The 16,877-nt window shown below is 47.4% G+C and overlaps 1 protein-coding gene across 1 annotated transcript in view; it reads right to left on the bottom strand.

Moving 5' to 3' along the window:
• The window catches only part of NCKAP1 (NCK associated protein 1), a 487,736-nt gene that overhangs the window by 173,416 nt on the left and 297,443 nt on the right, over positions 1-16,877 (bottom strand). Inside the window, exons 18-19 of the mRNA XM_085648703.1 lie at positions 9,240-9,359; positions 6,628-6,767 (exon numbers count right to left, since the gene is read on the bottom strand). Coding sequence (XP_085504829.1) covers positions 6,628-6,767; positions 9,240-9,359 — 260 coding nt within the window. The remainder of the gene's footprint in view (positions 1-6,627; positions 6,768-9,239; positions 9,360-16,877) is intronic.

Below are 16,877 nucleotides of genomic sequence, written 5' to 3' on the forward strand. Positions count from 1 at the left end.
AGTGCTCAATCAACACGAGCAGAGCAATTCATAACAGCCTACTGAAGCAAAATATTTGTTGAGTTTACAAATGAGCAAATTCTGATTTCATAGGCAATCGTTTGGAAACTATATATTCTGGATAACAAATAACCAATTAGTTGTAGAAGAACAAATTCCTATAATTGAAAATATCGCTGTAAACTGTAACATAATAAAAATAGAGCTACAAGCTAATGTATCAGCCTGTAACTTGCACGGAATTGCTGACAGAAGAAGCGTCTTTTTCACACACACTGTTCCTGCCTCAACCACAAGGAAAACCGGCAGAAGAAGCTGAAAGATAGTGTGAATTGGAATACATCTAGTGGAAGAAAGTATTCATCCTTATCTCACATCCGACTTGTAGCCATTTATAAAACTGATGGGAAGGCTCTAGTTGTATGTAGCAAATGGATATTGGAAAATCCTGTCTAGAAGGAAGACTTCGAGAATTAGCTTTATAGAAGACTTAGATAATAGACCTGAATTAAGGGAGATTTTTTATTTGCTGGCACAATGGACAGAAGGGACACCAATCCTGTGATACTGATATATACTGTTCAGAAGTCTTGCACACCAACATCATTTCTAAATTTGTGACAATACTGCTGCTCGTTTTGAGAGAAATGTTAAAAGAACTTTAAGCAATAAATGCTAAATCACTTAAAAAGTAATTACTGTTTTGTTCCATTGGAAACCCCATTGCACTGTCTCACATCATTGGGGATTTACACATTTGAATCACACACACACATTTCATATATTTATCATTGTATTACAGTTTTACATATGCCTACAATTTGTGATCCACCTTTGTTTAATCCAAATGAAATACATCCACAGGGTTTATTGAACGCCTGAGAGGTGTTGGAAAATAAATAGCAGATCAGATTCAAAATGCATCCATTGCTTAGAAGTGACAGACACTTTACCCATGGTTTGGGAATGTCAAATTATTTAACAATTCTGGTCTCTGGTTGAATGCTCCTTTGGTGACGGCTTTCCAGTTTGCTCCCAGACTGGGCCTTCTGGGTTTGTGTGAAGAATGGGACGAGGGGGTACTAGAAGCAGCTGGTCCATCCTCAGGATGGAAAGTGTGCTCGCTAAAAGAGACACAACACACAGGTGGAGTTCTAGAGAGGCACCATTCGCTCGACAATAGCGGAGGGGAATGGACCACTGCAGATGGAAAGTAGAGACATCAAACTGAATACTTTGTATTTTTGCACCATGCAATGAGATATGTTTAAAAATACTCTGGCACATGCATCAACAAAGACTTTTGCGATTCCTTAATTGCGATTTTTAAGGAATCGCAATTAAGGAATTGCAAAAGCCTATGCATGTAGGAATCGCTATAAAAATAGCGATTCCTACAAATTCCTAAATTGCTACTTGCAAATTGCGAGTCGCAATTAAGGAATGCCGTCCCATTCATTCCTATGGGCCTCGAGGTCCATAGGAATGAATTGGAGATTGCATGAGCAATTTGCGAGTATCAGTAGGTACTCGCAAATTGCTCATGCAATTTCAAGGGTGCAAGGGTGTCAAAATGACACCCTATTGCACCCCTGAAATTGATCTGTGCACATATGTTGCACACACACATGCTCTAAGGGCATGTGTGTGTGCAACATGAAACTTTGAAAAATGCACAAAAGTGCTTTTTTCAAAGTTTTTGCAAATTACCATGAAGTTCAACTTCATGGTAATTTGCTCCCCCTATTAGCGAAATCGCTAGTTTTTTCACTTTCATGCATTGCATTTAAGGAATCTCAATTTGAGATTCCTTAAATGCAATCGCAATTTAAGGAATCGCAATTTAGAGATTCCTTAAATTGCGATTTTTGGGATGATGCATCCCAAATGCAAAAATACCGGTCGCAAAGGGGCAGATTCTGAGAATCTGCCCGTTTGCGACCGGTTTTTACATTGATGCATGTGCCTGACTATGGTGAACCCAAGGGGTCATTAAACTGTGTGAGAGCATTCAAACTCTGTCCCATAGGATAGCACTAACCATAGACTTAATGTTATTTGAAACCTTGGTATTCAAACGGCAAGCATCAGGTCTTGAAAAAAAAGGCATCTTCATGGTCATGTCATTGCCTGCTATAACAGAAGGAAATGTCAGCAACCTAGCATGGATTCTCTGTTCACGTTCTCAGGCTGGTGTTCAAACTCCTCATGGTGACAAAGCTCTTTGGTGGAACTTTCCATAGCTTGCAAATCAGTTTAGATCCACCTTGAAGACCGTTGAGTCCACAGCTGTCACTGCTGCCTAACGTATCAAGGGATGTTATAATTTGTTCTGTCCCTTGACTAGGTTGTCTCATCCCTGTTCCTTGCTCTTCTTGCCGTCTTCCTACTTCCTTCGAGACCGTGGCTGGAAGAAGTCATGCTTCTCATGCATGACTGCCAATTAGTCTTCCTGCACCAGTCACTATGTGACCTGTCCAGGCTAGAATCTGATGAAAATGCAGCAGTGCTTTGTTAAGTCTTACCCCACTTCATCTCAATTCAGTGGTATTCAATCCCAGCTAGGGCCAAAGTCATGACTGGCACTGGTTCAGCATCCCAGAAATGCATCAGTATCTGCCATAACACGCAGAACATGAAATGTGGGGCACGTCCCCCACAAGCGGAGCCTGGTGTCCATAGAAAGCCACCATCTTTGAAGAACAATGGACCACCAGAAGTAAACCTTCCAATTCCTCAATGCCAGTGATCGCTAGTATCATCACAATCAAACTACAGCAGTCCCTCCCCAAAATATTCCACCCAGAAGCAGCCATTTAGATGGTTCAAGAGCATGGTTCAAGAGCAGGGGCATTGCCTAACTTATATTTCAGCCCACTGGCCCACAATTTAAATGACTTATGGTCTATTAGGCAGCAGTCAACTCAATTAAATCTATAATTTTAAGTGCTTCAGCCTCGGGCAGTATGCGTAACTTAGTGATCAAGCGTGGTCCAGGAGAAGCGGTTCTGAGGGGGTGGGGCTTAAAAGTGCAACAATATTGCCAGTATGAGTATTGCCACCGAATCAGACATGCACCCGTCCATCCCATACTAGTACAGAAGCCAGAGTACCTACGTGCGCATGTCGGTTTGGACGGCTGTCTTACTCCGACCACTCTGACATGCTCACTAGGCTTTTCTCACAATCGCGCCAATGGTGCACATTCAATAGGGGATTGGGTGTGCTGATGCAACAGCAGGAACTTCATCAGGATTGGCTTACGGATGCTGCAGTGTTACAAGGGCAAAAACAACAGTTGATGGACAGAATGCAGAACAATGTCATACATTCACCCCAGTACAGAGATCTGGGCCTATATCCATCGTTTTTTTGCTCACCATGCCGTTCCAGTTTGAACCCAGCCATATGCAAATCAGTCTTGACCCTGTGCCTCATGGGAACAGTCCAGCCCAAACTGCCAAGCCAGGTCCTCCCAGGACTGAAAACAAGCATCCTAGGACCGGTTTCGGGGTTTCACCCCTCTTCAGCCAGGATAGCTTGATTCCAATGGCATGGAGAGCACGGGACCCACGTCTGTGCATACCCTTCCCACTCGGGGGTGACAAATGCAAAAACAACAGTTGATGGACAGAATGCAGAACAATGTCATACATTCACCCCAGTACAGAGATATGGGCCTAAATCCATTGTTTCTTTGCTCACCATATGCAAATCAGTCTTGACCCTGTGCCTCATGGGAACAGTCCAGCCCGATCTGCCAAGCCAGGTCCTCAAAGGGTACGCCCAGACGTGGGTCTCGTGCTCACTACGCCACTGGAGTCAAGCTATCCATGCTGAAGAGGGGTGAAACCCCGAAACCGGTCCTAGGATGCTTGAGTCCGGTCCAGGGAAGACATGGTTTGGCAGTTCGGGCTGGAATGCGCCCATGAGGCACAGAGTCAAGACTGATTTGCATATGGCCATGTCTGAACTGGGGTGGCGTGGTGAGCAAAATAACGATGGATTAAACCCAGATCTGTGACTGGGGGTGAATGTTTTGCCAATGTGCAACATTCCGTCCATCATCTTGTGTGTTGTGCAGTGTTACAAGGGGCCTCCGAACTCTGCAATGTTCATTTGACCTGAGGCAGCGTAAGGGTGGGAGAAGGCAGTCTCTCTCCCTGTCTTTTTCATGCGGTACACAAGTGTTGATTGCAATCCTAAACCCCCCTGCGGAACGCATTTGACTGAACACCTGAGAGCTTCCGTTCAGTTTCCACGGGTAATTTGTATTAAATTAGCTGGTGATAGGTGAGCGTGTCCCGCGTGGAAGTGCTAGTTGAGTCAACACAGTCAGTAAAAGTTGTAATGTGTGAGGATCAGGAATGATCGAATGCTCCATTGACAAAGACTTCAGCTGAGTTAACTTCAGTGCTGGAGTTTATAATCATCTCTGAGGAGGCTGAGGCAGGCATACACACTTTTTTGTGCTAATCTCTAGTAGTACCGCCGCGGCGCAACACGCCAGGCCCTGGGTCTTGCTGCTGTGTTGACAGTGCAGCCGGAGCTGCCAAGACTTGTCTTCACACTTAACTGCAAATTGCAATGCATTGCAGACTGTGATTGCAGTATGTTGGAGGAGGCTGAGGCTGGTAATATAACGTCACAGACTGGTATTGGGTATTCGCTTCATAGCATCATCAGGCGCCTAATTTTGTCAGCGGATATCACTGAGTGTGTGATTTTCCTCACAGCTCGCCTCATGCTTTTACTCTGTCAGCAGATTTAGTATCACTGAGTGTGTTTTTCCTCACAGCACGCCAGTGCCTCATGCTTTTACTCTCTGGTTAGGCCTCTCACTATTACTCTGCTCCTGATTTGTAACTTTCTCTCAGTCTCTCTCTCCATTTCTGAGAGGGCTTGAGCCAATGTTATGCTGACAATCGTCATGTCTAAAACTGTTTCCATTGGTCTCCCATGAGCCACGCAATTTTAGCACGCCTCTCCAGGACCAATACTATCTGTAGCACTCGGAGTACGTTGTTGGCCATAGTACATCTCGTTCCGCTGGTGCTCTCCAGTCAGTTGTCAATCGGCCCCTCTCACGGATAATCTTTGAGGAAGCCGAGGCTGACATATGCACAAAAAAGACCCAGTAACCCCTGCCGGTGCCAAATACTGTTTTTGTCTTTCTACTCATTAGAACAACAAAAACAGTATTTAATGCCCGGCGGGGGTTACTCACACTTTTTTGGGTTAATCTCTAGTAGTACCGTGGCACCACGTGCCCTGGGGCTGGACCATGCTGCTGTGTTGGGGTTTCCAAGACTTCACATCACACTTAATTGAATGCCGACTGAGACTGCAGTATGTTCGAGAAGGCCGAGGCTGGTGTTGTAATGCCATGGTATTTGTGTCAAAGCAGCATCAGGCGCTTAGTTAGGTCAGTGGATATAATATTACTGAGTGTTTTCCCTCACGGCCGGCGCCTCAATCTTTTACTCTCTGGTCAAGCATCTGCTCCTGATTTTCATTGTGTCCAGTCCGACAAATCACAATAACTTGTATTTCCTCAGTATATCTAATTTGTAAAGGTATATTAATAAATAAGGACATCTGTGAGGTACTCAGCATTGTTATCTCAAAGTCTGTTATAAAGTTCTGCGGTTATACTGAGTAAGCAGTTACCTACATCATTATCATATGAAATCTACTTATTTATGTTATAACTACACTTGCGCTATTGCCTTATTAACCTTCTTGCTTTCTCAAATTTGCTTGAAAATGCACCATTTGCCCACTCTTTTTTCAAAAATGTTGTCGGGGGGAGAACCCCCTCAAACCACCCTTATACACTCAGGCTGGACCACTACGCTGACTCACCACAGGTCATGCATCCTGAACTTTTACATCCACCACTTACAAATATCATCCAGCCACCACTGATCAAGAGATGTTGCAGCAGCCACATAAAGTAGGAAAGAAGAGACTGCAACTGGAGCTCAGAGAGAAGCAGCCATTGTGACTTGCTAAGAGAATTCTAAAAGTCTGTGTTGCTAGTCCAACACAAAATAAGCAAATCACAAACCGATAGAGTGTCTCAGGTAAGTGATGGAGTCTGTTTGTCCAGTTGCTACAATTTGCACTTGATTCATGAATTGAATCCGGCTGAAAATAACATGCAGAACTAAGGGAAACCTGTCATGCCTTTTCATTTACTTCAGAGCAATATATACAGAAACAGGAACCGTGTGCATCGAAAATTAAAACAATTACTAAATAATGAAAATGCAGAAATGATATCAATACTGAAAGCCTTTTATTTCCACTGGAAGGACAAAATGTTACATGCAGGGCGAATGGCAGGGTCAGAAGTAGAAATTCTGGGAATAGTGCTGAAGCTGCAGGGGTGGACGTGTAGAGTCACAAAACAGACCCCTTGAAAACAAATGGTACCTTTGCAAAAGCAGTTTGAGGGTCCAGGCATTGAAGAGCAGGGCTCCTACACAAGGTGGGGAGGCACGAAAAGTATGATGAAATACAGCACTGCAGTTCTATATTTCCTGTTTTGTGTACAACAGTTTATTTTAAAACAAAATCCATAAACAGACTTTTTTGTTTTAAACTTAAAACAAATGGTCTTACTTGGTCACAAGCAGTCTGTTTTTTCTCATACTTTCAACTCCTGGTTTCTCCCTTTCAGGTTCACCTTTCTTTCCGGTATGTTTTTTGGACTTTTTATTCACTGCTTGGCTGATAGTCTTAGCACAATGTTTTGGCAACAACTGCAATAGGCAAAAAATATAAAAAGCACAGATCTCGAATTAGTCTATTATATAATGATGGCATTAGTACATCAAATAAGCAATATGAACCAATGGAACTTATCGAGAAAAAGGAATAAAGGTACAGATAAGTGTAGTATGGTTACAAAGTGTCTCACTATAGTGACATTTGTACTACTATCTTGGCACATCCTTCTTCACACGCATCTAAAGCACAAAGCACTTTTCAAACACTGCAAAAAAGAAAGCAATGTTGGGGGCTACCCCAAGGGCAAAACTCAGCTCTAAATTTGCTTTTACTATGGGTAGCTGAGAACAGGGGTGGTGGATGGTTCACCCAGCTAAAGGGTTGGTTCTGGTAATATGTATATATAAAAATCAATGCAATGAATAGTATGTTCATACTTCTACATCATAGAATCCTTCCTTCAACAACGTTAATGTTAATGTATATGATACTATTATAAGTAGGACATTTTACAGCACAGAACATTCCCTCCGTCAGGCACGGAGATGGAGAAGATCTAGATCTCCCCCTGTCCGCCCAAGCACCACCTGAGGCAGATCAGTCCAGCAAGCCCAGCCATTTCCTCCATATACAACCGTGTTTGGCAGGACAGTCTCTTGCCTCATACACAGTTTTTTCTTGGACGGAACACCAGTCCACTCCTTTGCGCCATTTTTTCTTTTTTTTTTTGTAAATCTTTTTATTATTTTCAGACAACAAAACACAAACAGGTCACACAAGACAGGTCTCTTTCATGCAGTGCATCTAGGCTTTGCGCCATTTTGTAATAGAGGGAGCTGCCAAGTCTTTCCACGCCCCTGCAATGTCTCTTTTGGCCACCAGTATGGCCGACCCCAGGAGCAACTTGTCAGTACAGGAACCATGCAAACCATCCATCACCCCCAGGAGAAGAGCAAGAGTCCAGCCCAGTATGTCACTCAGTTCAGTTACAATCGACGCCCAATATTTGGAAAGGATGGCGCAGGACCAGACCTTATGGTAAAAGTCAGCTGATTCTGCCTACAACGTGGGCAGTTTTGCTACGGGAGGAAGCCCGCTTTGTCTAGCCTCACAGAAGTAAGATATGCACAGTGAAGATAATAAATTTGAATGAGGCGGAGCCTGGCCGATATAGTTAGCACCCTAGGGGTCATTAGTGTATCCCTCCAACCCATTGCTCCCAGCGGGTCCTAAGGGAGTCTAGCTTGGACGTATGTTGTTTATCAGGGATCGGTAGATTTGGCATATTCCCACTTTCCCCAGATTCCCCATGAGGAGCTTAGCTTCCATTGGACTAAACTCTGGGATTGCTGTGTGGTCGGGAATGTGAAGGGCAAGGGCATGCCGCAATTGGAGGTATTTGTAGAATTGAGTAGAATGCAGGGAATATGTTTACTGCATCTCTTGGAAGGAGGACAAATGCTCACCCTTCCTCACATCTCCTAGGTGGGTGATACTGACCAGGTTCCATTTCTGAAGCCTGCTAATGTACCAACCTCCCGCAGCCAAGTGCTGTGCTAGAGGGGGGTCTGTAGTGTCATTTTGGCATCCCATTGAGTGTGTATCGCAACGCGGACTGCCATGCGAGGAGGGCAGTTCGGGTGACTGCTGGTAAAGTGTGAGAAACTGGAGCCCCATATAACATGGCCTAGATCCGAGAGAATTTGAGGCTTTCTAGTTCTAGCCGGTAGGCCAGATCCGACCATCCGCCATTGAATCAGTCGTGGATCACCAATAGGTGGGTGGCTAGGTAGAACAGAACGGGGTTCATCATCCCCATACCTCCATCGCATGGGGCCATTGGCAGTGCGTGAGGGCCAGCCACGACCTCGAGCCACCCCAGAGAAACGTCGTGGTCATCCCATCCAGCTCACGGAACCAACTGCAGGGTAGGTAAAGCCGGAGATTGCGTAGTAGATATAGGAGATGGGGCAGAACCATCATTTTAAACAGGGCAATCCTACCGAGGGGGTTGAGTGGATGGGATTGCTATCGCCGAAGATAGTCTTTTGTACTTTTGAACAGCGGACTGACATTTAGGGACCAGGTCAGCTCCGGGAGAAGGGCCACCCAAATACTGAGGTACTTGAAAGAAAGTCTCCGTAGGGTAATGGTTGTTTGCCAGACCACACATTCTCGCGAGGTATGAAAGGACACTGTATTGGATTTAGTCAGGTGTAGACGTAGGCCTGATGCTCTCCCAAAGGATTGGAGGATCTGGAGGCATCTTGGTCATAGGCAACAAATTTAAGGCTGGACTTTAGGCACAGGAGAATAGCAAAAATATATATAAATTGAATTATTTGCAAAACATGCTTTGTGTTTTGAAAAAGGTGACATTTTGGAAAATGATTGAGAGGTTTAATGCATTCAACACAGAGCGTTATCAAAGTTCACAAACAAACTTAAAAATATTAAACCACCTCTAGCAATAGTCTAGGTGGGGAATCTCTTAAAAAGCTTACCTGGTCACTCAGTGTGCACTGCTCTGTGCAAATATCGGTAATTAGATTTCTGGCTTGTTTTGCCATCTCATCTAGAAACATGTTGCATAGGGAAAGACTTCGATCTCCAATGTGATGTCTCTGAAAGAGGGAAAAAAGTCAGTGTCAAAGTCAAATGTTCTGGATCTTATCTGATATCAAGGTATCGTCTTGAAAGACAGGACATGAATAGTGTTATGAATGAGCAAATAAAGGCATATAAGAACGAGAAAAAGTCCAACTACTGAACAACACTTCAGGACCACAAAAGATACACCCTGAAGAAAGGAGTAGCTTCTTATAACCAAGCAATAACAAATAGACTGCCTAGAGTTGATTTTACACTATTATGAAGACAGCTAGGAGACTAAACATTGGATACAGGTGTATTTCTGAACATTTGCGGTATTTATCTGAACAACCCTTCTAAGTTTAGTCATGCTTAGTCCAAGAAAATAATTGGAGTACAAGCACTGACATCAACAATGGTTAAAAACCGTGTTAAAAATATTAAACATACCACATAATTTTAACATGTACATTGCACTACTACAACTAGTAGCTCCTTTCTAGCCCATTTACCACCATCCGCAAAAACAAAGATTCCTCTTACTTCCATCAGACATGGAAACATCAACTGCATGTTGGAGTCTAGAGGTAGCCTTGACAAGGTAACAAATTGGTCTCGTACTACCTTCTTCAGATTGCTCAGTACAAAAAGGAATGTACAGCTGCTCAAACTATCTGGTGATTGAAAAACTGCTCAAGGCCCACATCATTTACTTAATCTCAGGTGGGAACTATTGCTAAACACACACTGCTGTCAACAAGCATTTTTTCTTTGTTTTGTATGATGCTTCTACACCCTTTGGGCTTCACTTAGCTCTTCCAATATTTTAAACAAATCCACAGTTTAACTAAAGCCTACAATTACACTTACTGGGAAGTTCATAAAACAATATCCCCTTCACAGCAACTCAACAATCTTCTTTCCGACTACTTTTAATGGTTTAGTGAATGAGGAAAACCCAAATACAAATGCAGCATACAAGTAACTAAGCCCTCCAAAAGAAACAAGTTGGTCAAGGAGGTAAGGAGCAATCTGTATGGCAGTGACCAGCCCTAGTTTTGGTTTGATCTCATTCTATAGGATATGTATTAATTATTTTAGCTCAATAGGCACAAAGACAGTTGTGCCCTTGTGGAGAGATATTTCACCAGATCTGAATATGCTCTGCCTCGGAATTCTACTGTGTTCTTTCTAAAAATTAGGACAGTGTCCTAGAACTCAGGAACTCATGGAACATTGTATAAAAAATCCTGTACACAGCCTGGAATGCAGCAATAAATGTCAGTGAAAACTAAATATATGAGAAATATCCTCCCTGATATTGCCAGAACTGTAAATTCTCACAATAGCTAGCAGGATCTACAATCTACAACAGCACACTGACATGCTGCAAAAAAAGTAATCCACCATATGTGTTCCCATTAAGATCATCAATTTTGAAAGTCTCCACATAAATTATTTAAAAAATATTTCCAAATAATCAAAATCTAACCCTTACGCCAGAAGGGAACAATCTGTGCATGGCAGGTACAACGCTGGAGTATAATCTTATTTTCAACCCCACAGATAAGTTTCCTGTCCCAATACTGGGTTAAAAACACATTTATATTCAGCTTTTATGTTTCGCTTCACATTTAACAGTTGCGGCAATAAAAGGATTGTGTTACTTACCCATGAAGCATCTGTTCTTGGCATGTAGAGTTGTAGATTCACAGGCTTTGCATACTCCAGCCATATAGTGTTTGGTCCGGATGTTTGCAAGTTGTTTTTCTTCAAAGAAGTCTTTCCAGTCACGAGGTAAGGTGACCCCTTCTTTCGGTAATAGTGCGCATGGGCATCAACGAACAAGTTACTTACCTTCGGTAACGATATATCTGTAAGAAACATTAGTAGTGATAGATTCCTTACCTTAGAATTACCCCCAGGCGTCAGACTGGATCCGGAAAGTTTACGTCAGCAGTACCCCTGCGCTTCGGTAGGTGGCGTCGTGTGGCTCCGCGTCAGTTGTTGGCGTCGTGTTTGCCGAGATGACGTCGCGGGCGCTACTTAGACGCCACCCACGCGCGCTGACATCAGTTCTTTCCACGCCAAGAACGCAGAGCCATGCAAGATACTGACCACTGGTGCATTGAAACTATGGCCATGAAAGGGATGACCTTAACCATAGAAATCCGTTCTCAGAACGGGGAGGATGGGTGGGGCGGTAAGGAATCTATCACTACTGTTTCTTACAGATATCTCATTACCGAAGAAGAAGAAACTTGTTCATCTGAAAGAAACCCATAGTGATAGATTCCTTACCTTAGAATAGATACCCCAGCAATACCAACCCTGGTGGCGAGTCTGCGAACCAAGATCACACCAGGAAGTCCCGGAGAACAGAACGGCCAAAGAAGCAGTCTCTCCGGACTTGGCAGTCCAGACAATAATGCTTAGTGAACGTGTGCAGCGAGACCCATGTGGCTGCCTGACAGATGTCTTGCAGGGTGACACCACGTCCCAATGCAGAAGTGGCTGCAGTCGCTCTAGTGGAATGAGCACGCAGCCCCACCGGACGACCCACCTGGACATAGTCCTCTTGTGTACCGCCCGACCTCTCTTGGTGCCAACGTAGCCAACAAAGAGTTGGTCATCCACCCGGAACTGTTGTGTGCGGTTGAGATAAAATGAGAGCGCACGTTTTGGGTCCAGACGGTGGAGCCTCTCTTCCTCTCTGGAAGGATGCGGAAAGAAGGTGGGCAAGGTAATAGTCTGCCCAATGTGAAAGGCCATAACAACTTTTGGCAAAAAGGAAGGATGGGGACTGAGCACAACCTTGTGCGGATGAACCGACAGAAAAGTAGGCTTAGTAGAAAGAGCCTGGAGCTCACTCACTCGCCTAGCGGAGGTGATGGCAACCAGGAAGGCAGTCTTCAAGGTCTAGAGACGAAGAGGACAGTTGTGAAGGGGCTCGAAAGGAGCACACACAAGATAAGTAAGAACCAGATTCAAGTCCCACTGTGGCATCACAAACGGACTAGGAGGGAAACGTGTGTAATGCCTTTGAGAAATCTATTTACAACAGGGGACTAAAGAGAGGGCTGATCAGGGAGCCTGAGAAACCTTTGATAGTGCCCAGAGCAGAGCCCTGCTGGGCTAAAGAAAAAAGGAACAAAAGGACCTCGGAAAGAGGGGCAGAAAGGGGATCCACAGCCTTTGCTGTGCACCATGCCACAAACTTGTTCCACCTGCAGGCGTATACCACTTCAGTGGAGGGCTGTCTGGCTGCCAGAATGACGTCACAAACTTCAGGAGGCAAGTCGAAAGGAATTAACTGCCACCGCTCAATCTCCACGCAAAGAGGTGGAGGCTGGACAGGTTCGGGTGGAGGACCGTCCCCTGCCACTGCGACAGAAGATCCTCCCGAAGAGGCAGTCTGATCGGAGGATCGCTGCTCATAATGAGTAGCTCGGGATACCATACTCTTTGAGCCCAGTCCGGGGCCACAAGGATGACTTGTGCCCGGTCGCGCCTGATCCTCTTCAGCACTCTGGGCAGAAGTGGTATAGGCGGAAAGGCATACAACTACAACAGACCGCAACTCCACTTGCGACGAAAGGCATCGCTGAGCGAGTGCCGCCTTGGAAATTCCAACATGCAGTACTGATGACATTTTGCGTTCTCTTTGGTGGCGAATAGATCTTACCAAGGCTCTCCCCACTGCTGAAAGAGACCTTGCACGACCTCCGAGTGAAGACGCTATTCGTGTTCCATTATGCACCTGCGGCTGAGTTTGTCCGCCCTGGCGTTCAGACAACCTGCCAGGTGTTGAACCACCAGGAAAACGCCCTGATGTTCCAGCCCTGTCCAGAGGCGCAGAGCCTCCTGACAGAGGGTCCACGATCCCATCCCGCCTTGCTTGTTGCAGTACCACATGTCGGTGGTGTTGTCTGTGAACACCTGCACTACTCTCCCCTTGACAGAGGGAAGGAATGCCTTCAGTGCAAGTCAGATCGCCCGAAGCTCCAGAAGGTTGATAAGGAGCTTGGACTCCGCCGGACACCAGAGGCCTCTGGTCTCCGCCTCTCCCATGTGGCCGCCCCATCCCAGGAGGGACACATCCATCACCACTGTAAACTCCGGTTGGGGAAGGGAGAGGGATCTGCCGTCGACCCAATGTCGGTCCGTGAGCCACCACTGCAAATGTCGTGCCGTGCCCTCCGAGATCTGGACGTGATCGGACAGGTTTGCCTGATGCTGCGCCCACAGGAACTTCAGGTCTCACTGCAGAGCCCGCACATGCTATCTGGCATGATCAATCAGCAGAATGCAGGAGGCCATGAGGCCGAGCAGCCTCAGGGTCACTCTAACTGAAACCAGGGACAAGGGCTGAAAGATCGGAATCAGAGCCCGAATATCCCGGACTCGCTGTTCGCGAGGATAGACCGGAAACTGCGCCGTGTCCAGAACCGCTCTGATGAAGAGGAGCTTCTCAGAGGGAATCAGGTGCGACTTCGGCACATTGATGGAGAACCCCAGCAAATGCAGGATGTCGGCTGTAGTCTGGAGGTGGGAGACGACTGTCTGGGGCGAGCCCGCCTTCAACAACCAGTCGTCAAGATAGGGGTAGACAAACCCCTGATCTGCGCAGATGAGCTGCGACCGCCGCCATCACTTTCGTGAACACTCGAGGGGCGCTGGTAAGGCCAAAAGGGAGCACGGTGAACTGAAAGTACTCGCGGCCGACCGTTAACCGCAGGTATCGCCGGTGGGCCTGCAGGACTGGGATGTGGAAGTAAGCATCCTGCAAGTCCAGCGCTACCATCCAGTCTTTTGGATCGAGAGCAGACAAGACCAGAGCCAAAGTGAGCATCTTGAACTTCTCTTTGCGGAGGAAGTGTTTGATGTTCCGGAGGTCTAAGATAGGAAGCAGGACCTTGTCCTTCTTGGACACCAGAAAGTAATGTGAATAGCAACCACAACCTACTTTTGTCATCGGAACGCGCTCGATGTCCCCCCTTCGCCAAGAGGGCCGCAACCTCCTGCTGAAGAAGCACCAAGTGATCCCCGAGATGCGGTGGTACTGAGATGGCATGGCTGGAGGGGTAGTCTCAAAAGGGAGGGAGTAGCCCCTTCGGACTATTTCTAAAACCCACCTGTGCGATGTGATGGTGCGCCAGTGGGGGAGGTGATCGCGAAGCCTGCCGCTCACTGGCATTTGATGGGCCTGAAAGTTCGGACTAGGAAGGTTTGGAGGCAGTGGTGGCCGGGGTGGAGGTGGAGGTGGACTGACCCGCCCGCTGGCCCCTTGGTCCGCAACGGCGTAACCCGCGTCCACGCTGGGATTGTTGCTGCGCGGGCTTGTAGCTCTGTTGGGAATGCTGCGGACGCCCCTTCCGGTGCCATGAAAGGAGCGAAAAGCAGAAGGCAGAGGAGGGCGGACTGCAGAAAGTCCCAAGGACTTGGCCGTAGCCCGTGAGTCCTTAAACCGCTCCAACGCGCTGTCTGCTTTATCGCCGAAGAGGTGACGGCCATCAAAAGGCATGTCCATAAGTGTGCTTTGGACATCCCCCGAAAATCCAGTTGTCCTCAACAAGGCGCGGCGTCGGATCGCCCCCGTCGTTGCAATCGATCTGCCTAGTGAGTCGGCGGTGTCTAGGCCACAAGAAATTATGAACTTAGCTGCGTCTCTCCCCTCTGCAACAGCCTGGGAGAGAGCTGTCCGGGCCTCCTCCGGACCCTGAGACAGCACTTGCGTCCCCATATCCCACAGAGAGTGGCGGCCCAAGAGGCATGCGGTGTTCACGGACTGCAGCGCAGAACTGGCGGAAAAAAAAAAATCTTCTTTCCGACCTGATCCAGTTTCTTAGATTCCCTATCCGGTAGTGCGGAAGGGAAGGCAGTCGGGGAAGCAGAGGCTTGGTCAACCAAGCTCTCAGGGGTGGGGTGTTGGGAGAAGGAAAATGGGGCCACGTTTCTATCCACAGGAGCCCCTGTGGTGGGCCTACACCAGGTGCCCAAAAGAACGTCAGAAAGTGCTTCTTTGAAGGGAAGCAGCGGTACTGCAGAAGTAGCTGCTGGCTGAAGAACCTCTGTCAGGAGGTTAGTCCTGACTGGCACAGTAGGGAGCACGAGGAGTAGGGCCTCAGCCACCCTACGCAACACCACAGCATGACTAGCACCCTCCTCCATAACCACGGTAGGAGGAGACAGTATGCCAAGGTCTGGTGAGGTATCCAGACCACTGGTCTCCCCCAACTCGTCTGCCCAGTCCTGTTCATACTCGCAATCAGCTGCGAGAGGGTCCTCAGACCCCTCCCAGTCCTCCCCTTCCTCCTCAGGCTGGTTTACAGGCCTAAAATAAGGAGCAGGGACATGGGGATTGAAATCCCCGAGCAGCGTCAAGAACAGCATCGATCAACGCCAGCCCGACGCTACGTCCACTTCGGGGCTGAAACCAAGGTCGACGTCGTCCAGAGGAGCGGGCGACGTCGGAAGTGGTGCCGACGTTGGTGGAGGTGTTACAAGGTCAACCAGCGTCGACCGGGATCCAGGCCTGGATCCAAGGGGGTCCGGCGGAGCTGAGGCCGGAGCCGACAGCGAAGTTGGGGCCAGAGCCACCGGCAAAGAAAGACGAGGACCCCCAGTCGGGACCACAGGGCCTGAAAGCCCACCAGCGGGACCCGACGGCCCAAAAAGGCGAGCCATGGCTGACAGGAAGTCCTGTATTTGGGCCGGAGTCGTTGATGGACCCGGAAAGGGCGGGTAGGCCGGCAGCGACTGCACAGGCTCCGCCGGAGCTGTGGGGGAGGCACCACCTGCACCTTCAGACATGTTGCGCGACCGGCGAGGGGTTAGTCGGAGAACAATGAAATTTCTTCGACTTCTTGTGCTTCGCCTTACCTAACCCCGAGTGCGAAGACTTGGATCCCGAAGATCGATGGTGATGACTCCGCGCACGGTCCCTCGACCTCCCATGGGACCGGGACCTCGAACGGCGCAGAGCCGACTGCAGTCGGGGCACGACTTAGAGTCGTGGTCGTGCCCCAGGCAAAAAAGACACACTCGGTGCGGGTCCGTCACCGACATCATACGGTGACAGTCCTCGCAGGACTTAAAACCGGGCATCCGAACTGCACCAAGAATCGAAGACTCGATGAAAAGACCACAAAAGGTCAGTAAAAACTGACGTCAGCGTGCGTGGGCGGCTTCCAAGTAGCACTCGCGACGTTATCTCGGTGACCACGACGCCACATACCGACGCGCAGGGGTACTGCTGACGAAAACTTTCCTGATCCAGTCTGACGCCTGGGGGCAATTCTAAGGTAGGGAATCGATCACTATGTGTTTCTTTCCGATTCCATTGTTAGATTGTTTTGAGACTGGAGTAAGTGAGTGTAGTAAATAGATGTCCATGCGTAGATAATGTAAATAATGAGAACTGCAACAACTACAGGTGCCCGGGGAGGAGAGTGGGCGCATGTGAATAAACAGCTCTTCATGCCAAGAACAGAAACATACTGGGTAAGTAACATAATCCGTTCGAGGCATGTGTTCTGTAGCTACACATG

This window comes from Triturus cristatus, chromosome 3_2, assembly GCF_964204655.1.
Source record: "Triturus cristatus chromosome 3_2, aTriCri1.1, whole genome shotgun sequence".
Taxonomy (NCBI): Eukaryota; Metazoa; Chordata; class Amphibia; order Caudata; family Salamandridae; genus Triturus; species Triturus cristatus.